Raw genomic sequence first — 23902 nt, 5'->3', positions numbered from 1 at the left:
TAAACCAGCATTCCTAAGGAACTTGTGAAGCTAGTTTCCCTTTGCCAAAAGAAGTCCATTCCCTTACCTCTGGCAAATGAGGCATATGGTATGGTGTATATCAACATATCAAAGCACCTGCTGGCCTCCAGGCTCCCTCAGTATCATCAGTATTTGTTACCAGTTTCAAAGTCCATGATATAGCACCCAGGCTCTTATGTTCTCTAGCCTCCCTTCTGCTCCCTGGCTCTTCCCCCAGCTATTCATTCTCCTTATAGCCCCACTATTCTGGATGTTTTCTCTCTATGTCCAGTTCCTGCTTCTCTCTCTCTCTCTCCCCCTCTGTCTGTTTCTCACTCACTCCTCTCTCTCTCTCTCTCTCTCTCTCTCTCTCTCTCTCTCTCTCTCTCTCTCTCTCCTCTCTCTCTTTGAAACAGCATTTCTCCTTTTACCCCTGGCTACCCTCACTCAAGTTGGCCTCAAACTCAGAGATCCACCTCGGCTTCCCAAGTAATCAAAGGAGTGCACCACCACAGCCTGGCTTTGCTGTTTTCTCTATTCTCTATCCCCTGCCATTTTCCTCTTTGTCACAAATAGCACTGACCATGTCCAGTTTGTTGGCCATGTTCAGTCTGTTCTTTCTCTTTCCACTCTGGATTATTCCAAATGCCTCTGGCTGTTCTTCAACCCCCCCCCCTCTCTGCTACAATAAAAACCTTTCCCCCATGGGGGCTGGGGAAGTGACTGAACAGTTAAGAGCACTTGCTGCTCTTCCAAAGAATCCACGATTCCCAGTACCCACCTAAGCGCTCACAACTGCAGTTCCAGGGGAATTCAATGCCCTCTTTGACCACTGTGGACCCTGCATGCATGTGGTACACGGACATACAAGCAGGCAATACCCATACACATAAAAAAATAAAATAAACCCTTCACCTTAATCATACCAGGGAGCGGTCATGTCAGTTTATACAGGTGGTGCACACCTGTAATCCGAACATTTGAGATGCTGAGGCTGGAAGCAAGTTCGAAGCCCCAAATTGGAAATTAGCAGTAAGATAATTGCCTGTGGTAGCCTGACCTTGGCCTCAACACAGCTTGAACCTGAACTTTCTTCTGTTGGTCAGATAAACAACCTTTATGAGCTTTGGAAGGTCAGTCTTTGCAATCATCGTGGAAATCACTTAAGCATCATAAGTGGAACTTCAAAGGAGTTTGGGGTCAGAGACCGGTGAATAGCGGGTAAAAGGAATTGGGGAGGGAAAGAAATGTTCCTGCCTTCAAGACTTCTCGGCTTTTCTTTTTTCTTTTCAGCGTGGAATGAAACCAGAGCCTTGAGCACTCAGGATTGAGCCACACCCCTACTCCCCTCGTTTCTCATAACAAATCCAAAAGCAGAGGATAAAAAGCCAGAAGACCCCCTTGTCCCTTTTGTCCTTTTCTTCCATCTGGTCCTAAAATGCAGAGTCCGTGGGGACTCTACTCTCTAAGGAGCTGCCCTCCCCTTCAAGGCACCCTCGATTTGTACGCTCTACCGAAGGGGCGACCTACTTCCGGCGAGCTTCTGCTCCCAGTGCGCTCAGCAGCGGCGCTTACTCCCTTCCCAGCAGCCCTCGCGCTCCGCTGGCTTTTGCGGACACCGCAACTGCAAGATGGCGTCGCTCGGTGAGTCCTTTGGCTCTCGCCAGGCCGCGGGGTTGGAAGCCCGAGTTGTGCGCAGGATTCAGGGCCACAGTGGGTTGAGAAGGAACTGCGGGGACACTTGCCCTTCTCCCGGGGACATCACCGCGGCCTCGCCTGAGGCGCGCTGGACACTTGCTCTGAGGCCCTGCGTTGCGCGCCCTCCTCAGTGCACCCCGAGGCGAGTGACCGCTGAGCACCGCCTGGCGCGGCGGTCCAGGGCCGAGGCAGCTTGGAGAGGCTTCTCCCGGCCCGCACACGCGCTGCGGAACCATTTGTTGGGCTCTCCGCTGAGGAATAAGCGCTTTTTCTTCCTGCGACACAGACGGGGGCACTTGAACTTTTACTCGCCGCAGCGCCTGCCCTTCCCAGAGCTGAGGTTCAAATTAAGGTTCGGGAGCGGCAGTTGCCTAGGATGGTTCCCAACAGCACATTTTGTTACACACGCTTCCATTGAACATGCCTGCTGAGGTGACCTGTTTGTTCAAGGTCACAACTCCTGAGAGCCTAGTTGGGATGCAGACCTAGGTTGGCGCGGCCGAGATGAATTCCCAAAGATGGCCTTGAGATAGACAGGCAGGCGTTCCCTTAACAGGCGCGTGTAAATCTTGCCGCTCATTCATCGTGCACTGTTGGAATTACATATTTGTGTGTATGATGTGTGTCTAGGTAGGACCAAGGGAGTGGTGGAGCTTGTGTGCAGCTGGTTAGAGGACAACTTTGAGGAGTGGCTTCTCCTTCCTGGAATGAAACTCCAGTATTCACCTAGCCATTTCACGGTTGTCTACCCCCCTCCTTTCGAGACAGGGTTCCCTGTGTAGCTCAGCTTGGCCCTGAACTTGCAGCCTCGGTGTTAGTCTCGGTCTTTGAGTGCTAGGATTACAGGCTTATGCCACTATACTCAGCTTGTTTCTGAGTTCTTTATCTCAGCCAGGCAAGATGAAGCAATGTGGCGTCTAAAAATGGAGCGTGAAGAAGCTGGGGTTTTTGGTTTGGTTTGGTTTGGTTTTGGGCTTTTCAAGACAGGGTTTTGCTATGTAGTCCTGGCTCTCCTGGAGCTCACTATGTAGGCTGACCTTGAACTCACAGAAATCTCTGCTTCTGCCTCCTGAGTGTTGGGATTAAAAGGCATGTGCCACCATGCCCAGCTTGAAGTTTTTTGTGTGAAGAGCCCTTTGATTAAGGACTAAACAGTTTAGTACACTTAGCTAGCTGGAGGTGGTGAGGCATAACTGTCATTCTAGCACTTGGGAAGCTGAGACAGGAGGATTGCTATGAGTTTAAGGCCAGCCAGTACGACATAGCAATTCAGTGTCTCAAACCAAAAATATTTAAATGAAAAAAATTTAGTTCAAGAAAGGTATTTGGGGGTGGGTAGTAGAATTACAGTTCAGTTGGTAAAATGCTTGCCCAGTGTGCACAAAATCCTGGCTTCTACCCCTGGCACCACATAAAACCTGTGATTCTAGCATTTGGAAGGTGGCAGAATAAGGTATCCAATAACATCATGGCACACAGCAACAAGTTTAATTCCAGCTTGGGCTATGTAAGACCCTGTCTCAAAAACAGGGCATGGTAGCACATGAGCATATATGTTCCTCTGTGTGTGTGTGTGTTAGAGAGACAGAGAGAGAGAGTGTGTGTGTCCGTCCATGGGTGTGCACACAAGAAGATCCATAGAGGTCAGAAAACAACTTTCCAGGTATTGTACTATTGCACCTACTTTTAATCCCAGTTCTTAGGAGACAAGCAGATCTCTGAGTTCAAGGTCAGCCTGGTCTGCATATCAAGTTCCAGGGCAGCCAGAGCTATAGAGAGAGATCCTGTCTTAAGAAACAAAGGTAATGGAACAAAATGGCTGGCCCACAATGCAAGACTCTCTCTCGATTATAAGTGATTTTATTTTTATTTTATGTACATTGATATTTTGCCTGCATGTATGTATGTGTAAGGTTGTCAAATCCCCTGGAATGGAGTTACAGACAGTTGTGAGCTGCCATGTGGGTGCTGGGAATTGAACCTAAAGCCAGTGTTCTTTTTTTTTTTTTTTTTTTAAAGATTTTATTTATTATGTATACAACATTCTGCTTCCATGTATATCTGCACACCAGAAGAGGGCACCAGGTCTCATAACGGATGGTTGTGAGCCACCATGTGGTTGCTGGGAATTGAACTCAGGACCTCTGGAAGAGCAGTCGATGCTCTCAACCTCTGAGCCATCTCTCCAGCCCCAAAGCCAGTGTTCTTAACCACTGAACCATCTCTCCTACTTCATAAAAATAAATCTTAAGCCTGGCAGTGGTGGCACTCCTTTAATCCCAGCACTCAGGAGGCAGAGGCAGGTGGATCTCTGTGAGTTCGAGACCAGCCTAGTTTACAAGAGCTAGTTCCAGGACAGCCTCCAAAGCCGCAAAGAAACCCTGTCTTGAAACCCCCCACCCCCCAAAAAATAAATCTTAATTTTTTTTTTTCCCTATGTTGTAGTAGCCCTATCTGTCCTGGAACTCACTGTGTAGACCAGGCTGACCTTGAATTCACAGACATATGCCTACCTGTCTCCAGAATGATAAAAGGCTTGTACCACCATGCTCAGCTTTTTAAAAAAATATTTTTTGTTAACAAGGTTTTGTGTGTGCAAGCATATGCATGCTACAGCGTACATATGAAAGTCAGAGAACAATTTGTGGGAGTCAGTTCTCCTTTTACATACACTAGGGTGTTCTTAAGAACAGATACCCAGGGGTTAGACAGACCTATCCTGAGATTGGCTTCCAGAGCATGGAGACAAGTTGTGAGGTTTGTTTCCTTCTAGTGTATGGGTTCCTCTCACAGTGGGGTAATGGTTAACTCTGTGTGATGACTAAATAAGGTAAAGCAGTGCTAGCTTGCTGGTTAAGAACATTTATTATCCTAGAGGACCAGAGTTTGGTCCTGCATCACAGACTGTTATGAGCTGCCATGGGATGCTGGGAATTGAATCCAGGTCCTGAATTCTTGTCTGCTGACCCATCTCTCCAGCCCTTGATATTCAAAGCTCTTGCTAAACCACTCTATTCCATAGGCTTATGCCTACAGTAGTGGTTTTGATGTGATATATTTATTGAGAAAATGACTCGTGCAGCATCTGTGTACTTCCTATACCTGCAGGGACAGTTGAAATGCTACATAAAAGAGGGCTATCTGTGTTGCTGAAGGATTATCCTGTGTTTTTGTTTTTCTTTCAGTGCCTCTGAAGGAGAAGAAGCTCATGCAGGTTAAACTTGGAGAGCTGCCAAACTGGATATTGATGCGGGATTTCACACCCAGTGGCATCGTTGGAGCCTTTCAGAGAGGTCAGTGTCTTATGGGTGTGAAGACAAAAGCAATACTCTAGTCTTCGGGTCTCTTTTTGCTGTGAGTTAATCTAGGCAATAAAGGCCTTGCTGTCTTGAGATTTGATGGTTTTGTAGAGGGGGCGATGGTGATAGTTAACTCTTGATTCTGTGTTTGCATGAACCTATCACAGGCTGACTGTGAAGCTGGAGGTATGGTGGCACATGCCTGAATCTCTCTGAGTTTGAGGACAGTCAGGGCTATTATTCAAAGAAACCCTGTCTTGAAACAAAACAAATGCTGACTGTGGGGGCAAGGGGATTGGCTCAGTATGTAATGTGCTTGCTGTGTAAGCATGAGGACTTGTGTTTGCATTCCCAGTGCCCATGTTAAAAGCAGTGCGCATCTGTGTTTCCAGCACTGAGCAGAGACAGGTGTTCACTGGCTGCTAGTTAGTCTAGCTAATTGGTCGGCTCCAAGTTCAGTGAGCCACCCTGTCTCAAAACGTGGTGGAGAGAGATAGATACCTGACGCCGACCTCTGCCTCCACACCCTTTTCTCTCACATCTGTGAGTGAGAGTGCACACACCATCTGTATGTATACATATAAAACAACAAAGTCGAGCTCTGAGATGCTTCAGCCTAGGAAATACTTTGTGTCTTTTGAGGCTAGTAGGCTCAAACTAGTCTTGAATTTTCCTTCAACCTGCCTCAGCCTCCTAAGTAATGGTGCCACCATGCCCAGCTTAAAATAATTTTATTGCTTTGGATCAGCACCTCTGTCTTGGAGGAAACTGAAAAAACCAGGTGTGTTTGCACACACCTGTAATTCTAGCACTAGGAAGCTGGAGGCAGAAGGTCCTAGATTTCAGTGTCACCTTTAGCTATATACCAGATTTGTTGGCTGTGATACATGAGACTCTAGTCTCAAAAAGAAAAACTACAAACAAATAAAAAAACTTCTTTGAGAAGAGAATGAGTTTGAAGCATGATGGTCACTAGGCTGTACCATGCTCATCCTTCTTCAAGCCCTTTCTAAAACATTTCAAAATGCACATCCATTAGGCCAGTGCACTTAGTTAAGTACAGGACTGGTCAGATCTTTGATGGAGTCATGCATGGCCTCTGGCCTCCTCAGGGATGCCCATTTTCCTAATCTGGCCACCCTATGCTATTAATCCTATGACTTGGCTTTCCCTCCAATTGTGCCCTCAGAATATTCTGCCTTTTACCCCATGTCTATTTACAGCTGTCCAGGAAATTGACGTGGCTTATGCTCATACCTCCTCCCGGGCAATCCTAGCTATTTTAAACTTTTAATACCTATCAAAGCATTCCATTTTGTTGTTTTGTTGCTGTTGTTTGGATCTCTCCATATAGCCATGGTCGGCATAAATCCTGTAGACCAGGCTAGCCTGAACTCTAGATCCCCCTGCCTTTACCTGTGAGGTGCCTTGTTTGTTATGTGAAGGTCTCAAATAGGCAGGCTTCAAATTCAGTATGTAACTGAGGATGCCTTGAACTTGTGATCATTCTGCCTTTACACACAGTGCACTGGCTCATGTCATTTTTTTTTTCTTCACTAGAGTATGTTATACCCTCTCTGGTGAGTCACGTGGCTGCTTATATTTAAGGCACCCAGTGCTGTCATGAAGGCCTTAGTAAACCTAGGTGGCTGTGGTGAAGTGGCCCTTAGTGGGGTTGGAATCTGGCGCAGAATTAGAATAAGAGGGTCCCCAGGCTGGAGGTGGGAGTGAAGGAAGAGCAAAGATTAACAAGCTGAGCCAAGTCTACAAGGTTAAAGCCAAAGAAAGTGTAGATGCCCTGTTAAATGGGCTTAAACTCTGGGGCTAAAGCTGGGTGTTGGTGGCTCACACCTTTAATCCCAGCACTCGGGAGGCAGAGGCAGGTGGATCTCTGTGAGTTCAAGGCCAGCCTGGTCTACAAAACAGTACAGAGAAACCCTGTCTTGAAACACCCCCCCCCCAAAAAAAAAAAAAAAGCTCTGGGGCTAGTCTTGTCTTGGGTCATGAAGACAGAACTACATAGGACATTTGTGCTGTCTGTCCACCATCATCAGTAAGTGTAGGGTGAGTTGCTGTCAGAGCCCCAGGGATCCCACTGTACATTGTCAGAAACATTAGCATGAGCACCTCCTCTGTTGCAGGTTACGACCGGTATTACAACAAGTACATCAACGTTCGGAAAGGCAGCATCTCGGGGATTAACATGGTGCTGGCAGCCTACGTGGTTTTCAGCTACTGCATTTCTTACAAGGAACTCAGTAAGTGCTGTGGCATGACTCAGCTTCCTCCTACCCAGGAGGCTGGTGTTGGCTGGCTTTGTTAGATGTGGCAGTCCACCATGTCAGAAGTGGAGCTTTAAGATTCCCCTTTTTCTGATCTTCCACCTGAGAGGAAGTTACAGTAATATGGCATGTATGACATGGTTTTAAGTGTGGAGCTTATGCAAAAGGAACACGGAAAATGAGATGGAATTAGGCTAAAGTTTAGTGCTTGGGGAGCATAATATACAATGCTGAAAGCTGACTTATTCTCCTAGCAGCCAATGTGAAGAAGGCAGTAAGTTGAGTAGTATGATCCAGTGTCTGTATAGTGCTCTGGCAAAGCACAGCTGTTCCTCAGTCTCAGATCCTGGCTGGTGAAGCCTGATGGGAGACCGGGAACATCAGCCTCTGACCAGGTTTCACAGCTGTTTTCATAGCAGCACCAGCTCCTGCCAGTCTCATTGGACCTGGCCAACACTTATGGTTGAGATGCTATTAAGGGACCAGTGTAGCCATCTGATGTGGGAAGAAATTAGCCAGATGGCAGGTCCTCAGTCACCAGAAAGAAAAGTACAGGAAGGATCCACATGATTGTGGCGTGCTGCCATCACTGGAACACATGATAGGAGACTTTTTTTTTCATAACTTTAGAACATGAGCGTCGACGCAAGTACCACTGAAGAAGGATCACCATGGAGGGCACTGCACACCTGAGCATAATTGCCTGTCCCACTCCCATCCATGAAGAATTTAACTGTGGCTGAGTCTTCAAACTTTGATTAAGAACTAGTATCCAATAAAAGGTGCCTGACTGGTTCATGTACTGCCTGCCTGATGTAGTCATTGTTCTGTACTCCTGTACCCTTGTCACACAACCCAGTACCTTTGGCTCATGAAACCTGTGAGCTTTGCATACCAATGTGTGCTTGGGATTGTGTCCCAGCTCACCGTGGGGCAGCATGTCATCTGGGGTTTCAACTGCCTATAGGCCTGTCATGCCATAAGCACTGTGGCTGTTTAGAGGTGCTGTGGCCTTTGGTTGGCAGACACAACATAAAGCATGGCCCCTGACTCATGACAATTGGGGGCGAGACAAGGTCTACTTAGTTCTGGCTGTCCTAAAATTGACTAAGTAGACCAGGCTAAGCTCAGTTAAGAGATCAGCCTGCCTCTTAAGTGCTGGGATCAAAGATGTGGGCTACCATGCTTGGCTGTTTAAAGAAATTTTGTGCATGAGTATTTTTCCCTTCATGTATACCTGACACCCATGAAAATCAGAAGAGGTTATTGAATCCCTTGGAACTGTAGTTAGTTATGAGCTGCCATATGGGTGCTGGGAATGGAACCCAGGTACTCTTTAAGAGCAGCAAATGCTTTTAACTACAGTTTGGTTCCTTAGCAACATTTTATTGTGTGTATGGGTATTTGTCTCTCTCTATATATTTACATATATAGCTGCATTATTTGTGTTCCTACTACAGAAGGCAAAAGAGGGTATGAGATCACCTGGAACTGGAGTTAGATGGTTGTGGTTGCTAGGAATCAAACTGAACAGCCAGTGCTTATAACTACTAAGCCATCTCTCTAACCTACACCTAGACACCTTAACAATGCAAGGGATTTGGGGATAGCCTGAACATCTTCCAACCCTTCCTTTCTGCATGAGGACCACCAGCATACACGTAAAATGGCTAGAGTTGAAGCCTTGGGATGAATGTTAAGAGGTGCCAGCCTGCAAGCTCACCACTCTCCCTGAAGCACTCCCAATTCCTGCCTCTTCAATAAGACTTAAGGCCAAGCTACCAATTCCTTATGGGAGTGGAGGAGAGGAATGGAGAATATACACTGCATAGAGCCAACATGAATGGGGATTGAACTAGGCCTAGTTTGGGTGACTAGGTATCAATAAAGGTAACATGAGGTATCATGCAAAGTCCCTTCCCAGCAGCAGTGACTTCTTTTTACGAGATTGATACCCGCTAAAAGGGAAGTTCCTCAGAAGTCACTAAAGTAATGAAGCATAGGCTAAAAAACAAGCTTTTTAATCAACTTCATAAAAAGTATTCTTGTAACTGAACTTGGATAGGCCCACTTGCCCAGCAGGTTGCAGGTGATGGGTTCACATTTTCTAGGCTCAAGGATGGGTGGCCTCTGCATGCCACAGGGGTCTGAATGACAGCACAGAGTTTGCTTGGCAGGAGGTAGGCGCAGCTCACCTGGGTCAGCTAGTTAAAGGTGGTCTGCAGCACTGACCGAAGGTGTGCCCGAAGCACTGTCAGGCAGGTCTCCACAAGAAAGCAAGCCCAGAAAAGCAGCTCAGCCTGGGATCCTGACACTTCTAAAGAGCCAGGGCCAGGCCAGGCAGTAGATGCTCCAAGTTTGTCTGGAAGCGCTCCCTTGTTCAAGTCACATTCATAGGCACAGCTTGAGGCTTCAGCTGGACACGGAGAAAGCAGGCTGGCCTGGCCACAGCCCCACATGATCCACCCATCCTGTCCAGGTGCTGGTGTTTAATGAGGCCCTGAGGGGAACTGCTAGCCATCTTCCACACAGGACCAAGAAGCACAGCCCTTCCCAACTTCTCTCTCCCCAAGAGGGCAGTGTGCACGGAGTCCAAAAAATGAGGCACTGATGTCCAAGCAAGCTGGCTCAAGGGACCCAACTGAAGCACATGTTCCTTCTTTAAAAAAAGATTACAGCAAAATGATAGGACAGACATGGCCCCTCAAAATGAGCCCTGGCAGGTGTGCTTGCGGCTCTAGCCAGTCCTGCCAGCACTACATTCAGCAGCTAAGTGCTTGTTCCCAACAGCAGGGCTCTCAGGCTGCTCCACAGATACCAGCTGTTGTCACTGTCCACTGAGAAAGGCCAAATGCCCTTTGGTGCATCTGTTGGCGTAGTGTCCTTTTTCACCACACTGGGAATAAGAGGGGAAGGAAAGAGAAAAGCATGAGAGTTGGGATGCTATCTAAGGCAGTGCCCACCTAGTTACAGCCTGTGAAGCTCAGAAGAGGCAATGAGGCTGACCTGGGAGCAGTTCCCCAGCCCCACCACACCTGCACTGGGCTCAGGCCTGCCCAACAGGGGCTCCCATAGCACCAAAGAGCTCTCCCACCTGCCCCTCCACAGGGCAGGCCAATCACCTTACCTCTGAGCCAACATCTGGGGTTCCTAGAAAAGACAGGAGGGACCAACCCGACAGAAGCCACCAGGCTCCTGCCCCAATTCGGGGAGCCATTGCTGGGAACACTGAGGGTGGGCTATGTCTGAAGCTTTCCTTCCTGGATCTTGTATACATTTCTAGCTATCTGAACGACAGGCTTTGATCACAGGGCCAGAGCAATCTGACAGTCCTTTGTGTCACCTGACAGAGCTATCACTAACCCTAACTTAGCCCTTCTGTAGTGCCTGTTCTTGTACCACCTCAAAAGACAATTATCCACAAGTGAACAGCAGCCTTGGTCTAGCAGTGAACAATGGGCAGGAGATTACAAGGGACCACAACTCTGTGCTGATTCCCCACCAAGTCCCCATGACCACGCCAACTCAGTCCTGGTATCCGTAGTGGCAATCTGTCAGTATCTAGCACTTTCTCTTTTTGATTCTTCTTTTCTTTTTTTTTTTTAATTTGAGACAAGGTCTCACACTATGTAACCCTGGCTGGCCTTGGTCTGCCTGCTTCTGGCTCTCAAGTGCTAGGTTTAAAGGCATGTGCCACTCAGATGTGGCTTCTGTGTGGATGAGTGGTCTAGATAGCAGCCAGTTAGCTCTTAGACTGATATGACCATCAGGAAAGCCCCACTTCCAGGTCTTGTCTCTATAGCTGGTCCCAGGGAACGTAGACTCTTAAAAGACAGTGCACCACAGTTGTGGTAGTGGGCAGTATACCTAGCCCCGTCTTGTTAAGAGTCTCAGGACCTGAATGTTTGCTTCACAGAGGAGACACTGCTGCACAGTGCTAGATGGGAACAACATGACAGCTAAGCTGCTTTAGGATGTCTCTTTGAGAAATTACTGGGTTCCAGCTTCAGCAAGTCAGAGGAACTGGAGAGGAAATATGGAGTCGGCGACCTTAGGGCACCTGAATCCACACACTTTTGCTTTGAGTTTTCTTTAAATGCTTGCTTTTCCTTCCCCCAAACAAACTTCTCTGGGATAGAACGGGATATCAAACAACGCTTGGCTGTGTGGCACCACCCTAGGCCATGCCCTTACCTAAGGCCATTGTATAGGAGGATTCTATGACTACAAACAGCCAGCAAAAAGGACAGTGGACATCAGACAAGAATTAACTAATGCCCAAGTGTTCAAATCAGTGCTACCGTTAGGAACAAAAGCCATAAATAATTTGTCTTTTAACAGACCTGGTGAAATAAGCTGTGGTTATGTATGTGCAAAGCCATGGAATGAGCCTATTATATGACAAAGAAAGAGGATAGAATGTCATGTAGATTAGGCTTGCTCTGAGTGCAGGTATGTGGGCACGTGTAGCTACTCCCTCTCGTATTTTTTATGCATTTGTCTGTGCATGTGCATGCTTATGCCTATGTGTGGAGGCCCCAAAGTGACAGAGTTCCTTCTCTCTACTGAGGCAGGGTCTCAAATGAACCCAGGGATCACTGACTGGCTCACCTAGCTCCAGGATCTTGTCTTCACTAATAAGCTGGAGAGGCAAGCTGCCATGCCCACCTGGGATGTGTATAGATGTTAGGCATCCAAACTCTGGTCGCCATGATCACAAAACAAACGTCTTACCCACTGAGACACCCCCCCCCCACATCTGAAGTCCTCATACATCTAGTTCTGTGGGTGTCACTGCTGACTCAACATGTGGAACATTTCTCAGCAGGTTGTGTGATTTTTTTTCTTTAATCACAAGTTTATCCTTCGGAAGTCTAGTTGTAGACACATCCCCCAGAGCATGAGTGGGCATGTTCCTGTCAGATGGCAGTGGTACACCCTCAAGATTTTAACTATTTAGCTCTCAACAAAGATGTAAACACAAGCCCAAACTCACGTAAGGTCTAGTATGCAACTATAAACTCTCATGAGACTCTCTGCCTGTCACTGAGAGTTCTTTTTTTTTCCCCCCGAGACAGGGTTTCTCTGTGGCTTTGGAGGCTGTCCTGGAACTAGCTCTTGTAGACCAGGCTGGTCTCAAACTCACCACCTGCCTCTGCCTCCCGAGTGCTGGGATTAAAGGCGTGTGCCACCAACGCCCGGCTTTGAGAGTTCATTTCTTGTATGGGCTGGGGTGTGTCCTTATCCAATTCCTGCCACTGTGGGCCCAAAGCTTTGTCCTGTTCCTTTGGCATGCACACACAGGCTGCTTTGAATATCACTCTACCCTGAAGCATCCCCATTTTGTTCTACCCTTTATGGAAATTCTCATTTCAAAGCACAGTGCCCATTCAACAGCATGTGTGTACCTTCCTCCACTCTGTCTTGGCAGAGCAGTAATTATGATGGTGACTCACCCACCACAGTGGCCTACCTTTACTCTTCAAATCAGCAATAACACTTCAGAGGAGTGAGGGAATGACCACTAAGTGAAGACCTTGCCCTGTCCTCCAATAACCCCCGACCCATACCCCTAGGACTCACCTTGTAGCAAGTGACTTGCTCCAACGGCCGGGGTCCCCGGTTCCCTGCACTGCTGTTTTGACTCTGCATGACCCCAATGACCTGCGGGGCTCTCTGCTGATTGGGAGAAGAGTTCTGACTCGTTAACTGGATCAAGGAGGACGACCTTTGTAATGGCGGATTGTTACTTTGCTGGAAAGAGTTACACAACACGGTTTTACTGCGGAAAACACGTGCACGCGGACTACCAATGGGGACGGAAAAAAAGGAGAACAGGACCTCTTCTGCATGACCAGCAGGAAGAGGGCTTCTGCAATGGCCTGCCCCAGGAGAGTGGGCCGAAAAGAAAGTTCTGGTGATGATGGCAGGAGCTGCTGTTCGAAAAACACCATGCAGACACACAAAAACGAGAACTAAAAGTAGAAAAGAAAACATGAAAGAGACAATAGGAAGTCTCTGGGCAGTGGGGTGAGGGCATGATCAGGCCTTACTTTTGTTTCTGAGGTTCTAGCTTCAGGTCAGGATGAACGCTTGGTTCAGCCAGATGTTTAGCAGCCTACACGGCGAGCAACAGTCACAGAAAAACAGTTGGAGCCTGACACACTGGCCTGCAGTCTAGGGACTGAGAGGGCCCTCCTCTAGGAAGTCACATGGGAAAGGGGAGTGGGGCTCTTAGGGATTCCAAAGCAAGGCATTCCAACCAGATGGGATCTTGGCTCTGAGCCAGGAAATGTCAGGCTAGAGCTAGGAACCCCCCAGGCAATCAGCTGCACCTGTGCCACGGACTGCCTGGCTTTCCTCAGGAAGTCTGATTTGCTTGGTGCCGCCATCTCCTGAAGGGGGTGGGAGGTCCTGTGCAGGCCATTTCAGGCTCTGGCACTGGAAGGATTGAAAAGGGACATGGCACCTGACTTAAAAGTCATAAGGCTTCAGAAGGGCAGTTAGCTTATATAGAGGCCTGCTGAAGGCCCTACCTGTCATGCAAGCCAGCCCTTTGGACCTGTCAACAAGCCCAGGGGCCCTGGTTTGAGCACTACTGTACATCCCCATTTATCCATGGCATTTCCCTCTTTTCCTTGTGCTTAGGAGTAAACACTGACTGGATTATGGGGCTACCTAGTCTTTTATTCCTGTTGGTGACAATAATCCCCACAGGAGCCATGCTGGCACTGGCCAGTTATCAGTCAACCTTGGTCATGCTCCTACTTCTGCCACTGCTTGGCTACTGCCACAGCTTGGCCCATCAGGTAAATCCTTCCCTCTGAGAGGTCATGTTTCCTCCTTTGTAAAGGGAAGGTTCTGGCTCAGAAGCAAGAACAGCCAATGTGGGCCCAGCCCCTGTGCCCTTGCTCACAATTCCCAAGGCAGAAAGCACTAACTCACAGCTGTATAATCCCATTCTTAAGGTGATTCTGCTACATGACCCATCTTCCACCTGCTCTGGGGCTTGCTGTCCTCCATTTCTAAAACAAGCAAACTGCTTTTCTCTGATTTTTCTGTTGCAGTGAGAGGGTACATCGCCTCTTTCTTGCCTCCCCACTTTGCCTTCCTCACAAGGTCCCCCAGTGGAGTTTACAGCAGACCTCACACTGAGTGGATAATGAGACTGTCTCTATAGGCCATTGTGGCCAGGGAGGAACAAGAGTACAATACCTTTGTTGGAGGCTGTGTCTGCTGTGGTAGTGGGGGCTGCTCAGTGGTTCCCATGGGCAGTTCAAATCTAGGGCTGACCAGAGAAGACAACAGTGTATGAGAGGAAATAGACCAGGTGGTGTTTGGAAAACCACGCTTACCCTCTGAGCAAAACAATCCAAACTTTAGGACACAGGGTGAGACTGGCACAATAACTGATGATGGAGCCGTTGGGCAAGATCTGTTCTAAAGGAAGGAATGGCCATCCTGGTACTTGTGCAGGAAAGGAGGCATGCATGGAAGTCCCTTCCCCATGCGGTCTAACTGGAGTGCCAGAGCCTCCTGACAATGTACAGAAGCACGCAGTGACAAGCAGGCATCCCTGGAACAGATGCAAGTTCCAGGGCTTTTATCTAGGAGCAGAAACCAGTAGCAGCACTGGCCACTTGCCTTCAGTAAGGTAGGGATCACAAGACAAACCAGACAACTACACAACTGCTGCAAGTTGGGTAATGTGACCCAAAGCAGTAGTGGAACGAAGGCTCTCTTCAGTCCCCATGTCACTTTAGACAGAAGCCCAGTTAGACTCTCAAGGTCAAGGCTATGAACTAGAAGGATGCTAATCCTGTGGAAAGAGAAGAGCCCAGCGCCAGAGGTCCAAATTGCTCTGCACTTGACCAGGTACCACCTGCCAACAACATCAATGATTGAGCCCTGAACCTGAGGAGTTTGTATGTGGGAAACGACCATTCTTTCTCTTTCACCTGCCTGTGGTTCATAAACTACTACATATGGAACAACAAATTCAGGGCCAACACAGGTAAATCTCTAATTCCCATAAAGGATATTGTCTGAGCACTGTTCTGGAACACAGGGCCCATAGCTTCCACCAGATTTGCCAATGGCCCACGCTTACAGAAGGTTAAATGTGGGCCAGGCAGAGCAGCCTTTGGGCTCTAGAAGCAGCAGCAGCAGCAGCAGATATAGGAATGGCTCCTCCCTACCTCCCAGACCTACCCAGACCCGAGAGTGGACACCACTCAGAGACTCAAGCAAACCCAGCTGCACCTAGGACACACCCAGAGCGCAGCAGTAGAGCTGGTACCAGGATATACTCACTGCATGAATTTACAAGAGGGTCCCTCAGGGCAGAATCCCACGAGGTAATTCACACAAATGACTCTCCGAGTGTGCCGGTGCCTGCACAGGGGACCTGCAAAGCCCAGCATTCAGGCCATTCAGACTTCCTTCAGTGAGGCAATGCCTAAGTGTCCCACTACCAGTCAAGAGCCCAGCTCAGACTTCCAGAAGTACAGAGAGCCAGGGTGTGGCTTCAAATGCTGACTTCCTGTCTTATTCACAGGAGACAGTGGGCAGCACCCCAGCCTTTCCTTGCTGAGCTCATCAAAAGTGCAAGCAGGAACACCTGCTCACAGCTTCCTTGGGAGGCTCGAGGGAAATGAAGGGTAGGAAAATAGCCATAGCCAGGCATGGTAACATCCACCTGAAATCCCAGCACTTGGGAAACCAACAGAAGAGGACTGAGTTTAAAGCCAGCTTGGGCTACACAGTAAGACCCTGCCATAAGGAAAACAAATGAATAGATAATAAATAGCCTCACTGGCCACGGGTCAGGTTTTACTGAGCCAGGAAGCACAGGGGAAGTGATGCCCCAAGAGGATCATCTGGTAGCTTTGGGGATCAGGTGGGCCTGAGGAGGCCTGTCACTTACCATGCTTACAGAAACCGCGGTCATACCAAGGGCAGTCCTTGATCTTAGACTCAGGGTCGATGTGCAGGAAGGGGCACTCCTTGTTGCTGCATTCCCCTGCAGGAAATGTAGGCATGTAGCTTCCAGGAACGGTGCTATGACTGTCTCCCAAAGCAAAGAGACCAGGTGGTTCTAGAGTCTAGGACCAGCCTGCTCATATACCAGCTGAGGGCATAGTTTGTGGGGCTGTGACAAGTTCTGCCTTCACATACATCACTGCCGCTGAGAGGGTACTAGTGCAGCTTAGCCTGGGGTATTCCAAGTAGGGGACTAGATATTCAAGTACATCCACTGAGACCAGGAAATCACTATTCTGCTGACTCTTTACAGCTATGAGCTGACAGAGAAGGTTTGAGGACCTCTAACTTTTAGGAGAAATACTAGAACTATTTGGGAGTTAAAGGCTGGGTCTCTGCAGTAGTATGGGTAAGCCTTGTTGAAGATAACACGTATGGACCAGCATGTCACAGGGGCATCAGGTGCTGGACCCCAGCACGAGGATGCACCTCTACACTGTCCTCTGCAATCAATGCTCACATTTACCTACAGTATAGAGGAACGCACCAGCCCACATGCTTGCTTATGACCTAGTGCCACAATGGCTTCCTTGCTGCCTAAGACCAATCCTCAGCCACTGGAAGTCCTTTCTTAGCCTCCAGGTCAGGACTTCCCTCTGGGACTTTCCCAGATCACTCTACTGAAACTAGTTCTGAGGTATGTCTTACCTCTATTCATATCTTACACAGCATTTCCCATGACCAATTCTCTATTATCCCCTAGTTTGTCAACTATCTGACTCTGGGCCACTAGAGCAAAACTCTAGCAGGCAACAAAAGGTCTGTCTCTTTAACACCTAGAGGGAGAGGATCCTCAACAGAAGGGTATTGTCCATCTGCCAGCAGCATCTACACAAGGCAGACTGCTCTACAAGGGACTGGTAAGAAAAGGAGCCATTAGACACATGGGAGCATGCTTGGACTGTGGTCACCAGCAGAAAAACAGGATACCCCAAGACAGCCTACATAGGGTGGGCCCTACTGCTATGGGTCACAGGGTAGGAGATGTTAGTGATACAGATGTGACAAATGGGACAAGCTTGAGAAGGCAGGGAGCTAGGAAGCTCTCATTCTATTTCTGACTGTTTTGACCTCTCAGCTTATACTCCTTCAAAAAACAAAGCAAAACAAGAGTTATTACCAATGATAAATAAATGTCATTAAAACAAAACAAAAAAACTAAGGTGCCAGCATCCAAAGCCAGGCATGGTGACTCTCATCTGTTAGCCCAGCACTTGGGAGACTAAGTGAGGTAGGGGGTTCACTGAATAGTCAAGACAAGCCAGTTCTACATAGTAAATTACAGACCAATATAGAGCAAGGCAGTCCCCAAAACAAAACAAAAACCCATAATAATAACAAACACCAAGCCTGTTGAGATGCTGGAACAACCAGTATCTCCTCTGGTAACAGTGCTTTGAAAGTTCAACACATACCCAGTACTCAGCTCACCATATACCCTCTGGAAGCCTTCTGACTTTCTTCTTGGCAGTGTAGAGGGTCTGGGGCCACAGAAACCCTTGGGCTGACCATCAGAGCTTCCTGGAACACCACTAACAGCAGACCAGAGCAGAGCCCCTGGGGACTAAGTTCTGTACCAGCCCTACCACTTCCATTTTGCTCCCGCTTCTCCATCCAGGCCACTTCAACCAGTAGGGGCCTCATGATCTCTAATCAGAGCTCAAAGCAATCATAGTTTCATGGGAAGAGTAGGTTCACTCCCACCAGAAGACAGCCCCAGACTTGATTATTATGAGGACTGCCGAGATAGGCATGCTATTGCCTAGGATCATACTCCCAGAGAAGGAAGAAACTCGGGTTGGGGTGATCAGCGACCATGGATTGTAGGGGTAAGGCTGCCATGAGCAGAGACAAAGTCTGCTTCCTTGCTTGCTCACTGGGACCCTTCTTAGTCACAATATCCCTAAGTGCTCTCAACCTTGAAGTGCCACAGGGACATGTAGCTATTACAGAGAACAATAACTCCCCCTTACTGAAGAACTAGCTCAGGTTGCCAGGCCCTGCCCAAGTTCTGGAAAGATGGGAGGAACAGAGAGATACAGTAGGCCCTGAGAAGCCAGCCACTTGGGCCCCCGGTGCTTGACTCTCAGCAGAGCCTCCCAGGATTCTATGTGCCTTACCGAACTTGGAGTAAAAGTAGCACTCGGGCATCTTGGTCATGTCATACTCATGTAAGAACTCACACTGGTCCCCTTTCTTGCACAGTCCTCTTAGCCAGTGTTTGCACACAACTGTCTTCTCACCACTAATGTGGCGGAATGGACACATGCCCCCTGCCAAGAAAAGTGAAGAGATATACAAGTTCAGGTAGAAATAAACCTAGGGGAAGCTAAAGAGCTATCACCCTACAATTTGAACCACCTGAAACTAGCAGCAGTGTCTCTGGAGAAGGCAATATGGATTTAGGCAGTATACCAGCAAACACTACATTTTATGGGTGTACAGGTGTTTTGCCTGACTCTGTACCACATTTGTCTATGGTGTCTGCAGAGGCCAGAAAGTGTATGTGGGGGGTGGAGGGGTGGGTGCCAGATTGCCTAGAACTGGCATTACAGATGGTTGCAAGTTGTCGAGTTGTCATATGGGTGCTGGGAACTGATCTTGGGTCTTTTGGAAGAGCAGCCAGTGCTCTTAACCCCTGAGCCATCTCTCCAGCCCCACTATATATTTGAATAGCCATGTATTTGAGTTTAAAGTAGTTCAGAAAAACACAACTAGAATGCTGCTGGGTTTTGTGGCATACACCTTTAATTCTAGCACCCATGAGATAAAGGCAGGTGGATCTCACTGAGTTTAAGGTCACCCTGGTCCTTAAACATAGGGAGTTCAAGGGCAGTCAGAGCTACATATTGAGACCCTGTCTCAAAACAACAAAATGTCATGTCACAATTTCACAGATACATAACAAACCCTTGGCAGGGGTTAGTTGGTTCCTTAAACAAACAAACAACAACAAAAAAAGTTCTAGTGGTACACAGGTACTAGAAATAGAAAACCTGGAAGGGGGATAAAAGAGTAAGCGTTACAGGACAAAGAGGGCCATGAGCAGAAGCCTGGACTCCAGGCAGGCTATGTCCTATTAAAAGTGCCTGAAGATTAAGATTAACTTTTTTTTTTCTGTTTTTCGAGACAGGGTTTCCTCTGTGTAGCTATGAAGCCTATCCTGCAGTCTCTCTGGAGACCAGGCTGGCCTCAAACATCTGCATGCCTCTGCCTCCTGAGTGCTGGGGATTAAAGGCGTGTGCCACCAATGCCCGGCTTAAGATTAACTTTATAACTGAAGAGATGTGACACAAACAAACAGCACCAGGATGTGTCCCACCCAGATGGGACAGAGCCATCCTCTGGGGCTTTTAACTGATGGTGAAAGGTCTGCTGAGAATAAGGCTATGTCTAAGAAAAACAAGACCAACCCTGCCCAGAAGAAACTTTTGCGAACAGTGGTAAGAAATGCTCTACATCTTTACTATCCAGTATAGCAGCCACTAGCCTCTGTGACTACAGGGCATCTGAGTTAACAGTGTGACTGAAGAACTATACCTAAAGATTTTAATTGATTAGCACATGTATGTGGCTAGCAGCTATGGGACAGCTATAGTACCATAAATTAAGGATCGCTCTGTAGCAAAAGATGGGTGCCATGTTCCCAGGGGATTTTCAGGAACCCCATTGTTGTAGGAATTCATTCCACTAACAGACTTGGAGTACCGGCCTCAGGGTAGAGCTTGTGACCCCCTTTAAAAAGGGGGACAGTCACTCTCTCTCATGTGGTGGTAGGAGACAGGACTACTGGAACAGAACACCATGGAAGCTATCTACCTTGTTGTGTATTCATGAGTGTTTTCTTTTCTTTTTTTTTTTTTTTAGATTTATTTATTTATTTACTTATCATGTATACAGTAAGTGCCAGAAGAGGGCACTAGATCACAGATGGTTGTGAGCCACCATGTGATTGCTGGGAATTGAACTCAGAACCTCTGGAAGAACAGTCAGTGCTCTTAACCCCTGAGCCATATCTTCAGCCCCTCCATGAGTGTTTTCTAATAAATCCTTGTTACCCATTTGAACGGGCTCTCGTGGCTTCACCTACACCCCATAATGTGCAACTATCTGGGGAGCTGGGGTTCCCTTGTGGGATTCTTAGTCTCATTAATAAAAGAATTTAAAAATGGACTCAAAAAGAAGTCAAGGACAGTTTTACTTAAGTTTGAGAAAAAACAACAGCCTGCCAATCAAGCTACATAATAGTCAGAAGGAAGAATAGCTGAGCCAACTTGTGGGATTGACATCAGAACACAATGAAGGAATGATGTCCTGACAAGAAACCTTGAAGTCAAACTATTTGATTTACCTCTAAGTCTTCTGCTTCAACAGCAAGTAACTACACCGTGGAGTGCAAATTCACTGGACCAATTTACCCATTCAAACCATCCCTTTGCTCTGGGCCTGTCTTCCCTATTCAAACTTCTGATTAAAATACAATTTCCTAAATAAATTCCCAGAGGGGAAAAAATGCCCATATGTATGCATGACCATAAGGTCGTGCTCACTAATACCTATATATGGATAGTCAGGCTCCCATAGCCTCTGTGGAGGTCTGGTTAGTGTCAACAATACCCCAGAAGAAAGTGATGGAGTCTGACTAAGAAGCCACTGAGGAATAGCTTGTACACACTGCAATTTTTAAAAAGTCTGTATTCAAACACTGGGTATTGCTACATGTAATTCTGGGACTATGAGAAGTTCCTGAAAGCCTCTATGTCCCCTTTGTCTGAGGAGGAAAAGTGACACAAGAAGACAGCCTCTAAATTAGGCAGGCTCGATCTGTGTTTAGGTTTTGGGTATAAAGTAGTCCATCATCCTCCTTGCCTATCTAAGCCACAGCTTAATTTAGGGACACCTACATACAGAAAGCAATATAAGCACATACATGGTGGCCTGTAAATCTTGATAGGGGACAAAGTAGAGTACCTCAGGAAGGATGTGAGGAAGTCAAGAATTTCTTACCTTTGCCACAGGCAGCTTTCAAAAAGAATTCGCAGACAGCAGCCCCCGACTCTGTAAAAGAAAAGAACCAGTTACCAACCAAAGCCAGGTATCAATGGGAGGTTCTTAAGACCTTTAATCCAGGGTGTAGGGAGCTAGAAAAACCCACAAAGCCCATGACTGGCATGGTGGCATACACATGCAGTTCTAGCACTCAAGAGGCAGAGGCAGGTGCATCTCTGAGTGCTAGGCTAGCCTGGTCCACATACTGAGTTCCAGATCAGCTAGGGCTATACAGTGAGACCCTGTCTCAAAGCAAACACACTTGTTTCATTCAAACCTGTGAAACCTGTATGGTGGGACTAAACATCATTGTTCTTTCTGAGAACCTCCTGAAAGCCCATAGCTTCCAAGACATTTAAGAGTGGGTGGAGAAGGCAAGAAAAAACACAAGATCACAGAAATAAGTTAATTACCCCCAGCACAGACCTCCCAGGAGGGTTAATTTACAGGTACATTAGAGGGAGGGAATGAATGGTCTCACAGGACATAACAATGAGTAGATGATGCCTTCCAGCAGGGACAGATTCCTGAGCAGGCAGGTGCCTCTGAGACACTAGCCCAGTAGAAAGAATGTAAGTGAAGACCGAGAAGTAGGCCAGCCATTAATATGCATAGTTCACATGGAATTACAAAGGAGCATAGCCTTTCATCCCCACTGGTGCAGCCAGCTCAGGGAGAGCAGTAAAACTATAAAGTCAGGATGTGGTGGCAGCCAGAGGGTCCAGGGCCATCTATTCTGTTGAGTCTAGAAATTCACCAGCTGTGATTGTTGAACAAACAATTCTTGGCTTCATAAACAGTTTTCACTGATTCATCACTGTGCCTTTTCAGAAAATAAACTTAAAAAAATGAAAACAGGAGATGGCATTCATTAGGCCCACTCAAGTGCCTCCTCTTGCTAACTTCCAAGAGATTCAGTGGCTTCACAGAAGCAGGCAGGTTTTGCTAGGTCACATTTAAAGTAGTAAAATGTAGAGATGTTGCTGGGCATGATGGTGTACACTGGTGATTCCAGTACCTGGGAGAAGGAAACTGAGGCAGGAAGATCTCATGTTCAAGAAAAGCATGGGCTACACAGTAAATTCTAGGCCAGCCTGGCTATATAGCCAGACTGCCTGAAAACACAAAAACAATTAAGTAAGAAAAAACAAAGGCTGGGTGGAGATGCAGCTCAGTTGGTACAGTGCCTGACACTCATGCACAAAGCTCCAGGTTCAATCCCCAGCACTACAGATGCTCGGAGTGGAGGTGAGGAGGATCAGGAATTCAAGGTCACCCTTGGCTACATAAGGAATTTCAAGCTATACTACATGAAGTCATCTCAACAGCAAAATGAAACAAAATATTATCTAAGAGTATTTGTGATCTTTCTATTTTGTAGTTAGTCTTGCTTCCTTCTTTAAGGTCAGAAACCCAGTCATGGGGAGGATGGATAAGTACATTTCTCAAAGAGCATCATCACAGGGACTAGCAAGGAGGGTCTGTAGCCTTGCTGGGCTTTGACACAACACAACCACAAAAAAGTGAACCCAGCAAGTCTGGAACTGAGCTGGAGAGGTACCCATGCTATGCACATCCCTGGCTCTCCAAGGGAAAAGACAAGTGAGGGGCTTACTACTGCGCCTGCCTCCACAGGCTTGTGGATCCGTAGTAGAGTGGGAGGAAAAGAGCTGCCCCACCTATGTTGTCCCACAGTCTCAAGGTAGTGCCATCAAGTCAAGCAAACGCCTACTGTTTAAGAGTGGGCATAATGTGTGTGCAAGAACGACCCGGTCAAAGACAGATTATGTCAGAATTGGAGCGGCTCCCCAAAACGTAAGCTATCCCACCAGCATGGGAAAACCATCTAAAGAGGGTAGGGGGAAGGGTTCCCCCAGGGACTTGGGTTGGGACAAAAGACCCGGAGGTGGAGTAGTGAGAAAAAAAAAGAACAATTCCAAAACAAGGAAGGAGTTCCCAGGAGTAAGGCAAGACTCAAGTAAGCCTGGAATGAAGGTCTACTAACCACCCAGTTCTGACGAAAGTAAGAAAGGAGCGCTCAAAGAGGTGGAAGTGGGAGACATTCTAGGGCTTTGCTCTACTTGGAGCAGTGTGGGAGACGGGAGTTCTCTTCAGGATAACACGCGTTCACTAAAGAACTACTGGAACAACCGACACGGTCCTGCTGTCCCCAAGGATCAAGGATCCAAGGAAAGTTCCAGTGACAAGGGGACGTCCCAGGACGGAAGAGGAGGAGCTGGGCCAGGGTGAGGGTCCCGCGACCCAGGGCTGGAAAGACCCTGGTCAGCATCGGCGTCGCCCACCCGCCGGGCCCCGTACTCACTATCCATGCCAGGGAAGGGCAGCGGCTGCGCCCCGAGCTGTTGCTCCACGGCGATCTCCAAGTCGAACTTGATATGGTCCACGCTGGCGATGATTTCCTGCATGGCGGCGGCGGCGGCCTCCGGCCCGGGTCCCCCTCAGGTCTCTTAGCTGCCCTCCCCACCTCACACCGCTCTCCGCCGTCCCCTCCTCGCCCGCGCCGCCGCCGCC

The 23902-nt window shown here is 47.8% G+C and overlaps 2 protein-coding genes across 5 annotated transcripts; one reads left to right on the top strand and one right to left on the bottom strand.

Moving 5' to 3' along the window:
- Positions 1-1508: 1508 nt before the first annotated feature.
- Atp5mf (ATP synthase membrane subunit f) lies at positions 1509-8082 on the top strand. The gene is made up of 4 exons (XM_027413630.2): positions 1509-1644; positions 4884-4991; positions 7139-7255; positions 7910-8082. The coding sequence occupies exons 1-4, from the start codon at positions 1632-1634 to the stop codon at positions 7936-7938; spliced, it is 267 nt and encodes an 88-aa protein (XP_027269431.1). The 5' UTR covers positions 1509-1631; the 3' UTR covers positions 7939-8082.
- A 1202-nt stretch (positions 8083-9284) lies between these two features.
- On the bottom strand, positions 9285-23889 carry Cpsf4 (cleavage and polyadenylation specific factor 4). Of its 4 annotated transcripts, none has more exons than XM_027413622.2 (8): positions 23694-23887; positions 21329-21379; positions 18442-18594; positions 16206-16301; positions 15593-15686; positions 14495-14567; positions 12863-13033; positions 9285-10175 (listed from the first exon to the last, which is right to left on the bottom strand). In XM_027413622.2, exons 1-8 carry the CDS (start codon positions 23794-23796, stop codon positions 10107-10109), a joined length of 810 nt encoding a protein of 269 aa, XP_027269423.1. In that variant the 5' UTR covers positions 23797-23887; the 3' UTR covers positions 9285-10106. The 4 variants fall into 4 exon arrangements, with proteins under 4 accessions (XP_027269423.1, XP_027269424.1, XP_027269425.1 ...); XM_027413623.2 differs by having other exon boundaries at positions 12863-12958; positions 23694-23886; XM_027413624.2 differs by having other exon boundaries at positions 12863-12955; positions 23694-23886.
- Positions 23890-23902: the final 13 nt, after the last annotated feature.

Source organism: Cricetulus griseus, chromosome 4, assembly GCF_003668045.3.
Source record: "Cricetulus griseus strain 17A/GY chromosome 4, alternate assembly CriGri-PICRH-1.0, whole genome shotgun sequence".
Classification (NCBI taxonomy): domain Eukaryota; kingdom Metazoa; phylum Chordata; class Mammalia; order Rodentia; family Cricetidae; genus Cricetulus; species Cricetulus griseus.
The sequence above is the reverse complement of the archived record's forward strand: the minus strand, read 5'-3'. Positions and strand labels throughout refer to the sequence as shown.

Coding starts and splice junctions, on each gene's coding strand:
- Atp5mf (XM_027413630.2), top strand. Junction 4,992..7,138: donor CGTTGGAGCCTTTCAGAGAG/GTCAGTGTCTTA, acceptor CCTCTGTTGCAG/GTTACGACCGGTATTACAAC. Junction 7,256..7,909: donor CATTTCTTACAAGGAACTCA/GTAAGTGCTGTG, acceptor TCATAACTTTAG/AACATGAGCGTCGACGCAAG.
- Cpsf4 (XM_027413622.2), bottom strand. CDS start 23,796: ATGCAGGAAATCATCGCCAGCGTGGACCATATCAAGTTCGACTTGGAG. Junction 18,595..21,328: donor GAAAGCTGCCTGTGGCAAAG/GTAAGAAATTCT, acceptor TTTTCTTGGCAG/GGGGCATGTGTCCATTCCGC. Junction 10,176..12,862: donor AGCAAGTCACTTGCTACAAG/GTGAGTCCTAGG, acceptor TCTTATTCCCAG/TGTGGTGAAAAAGGACACTA.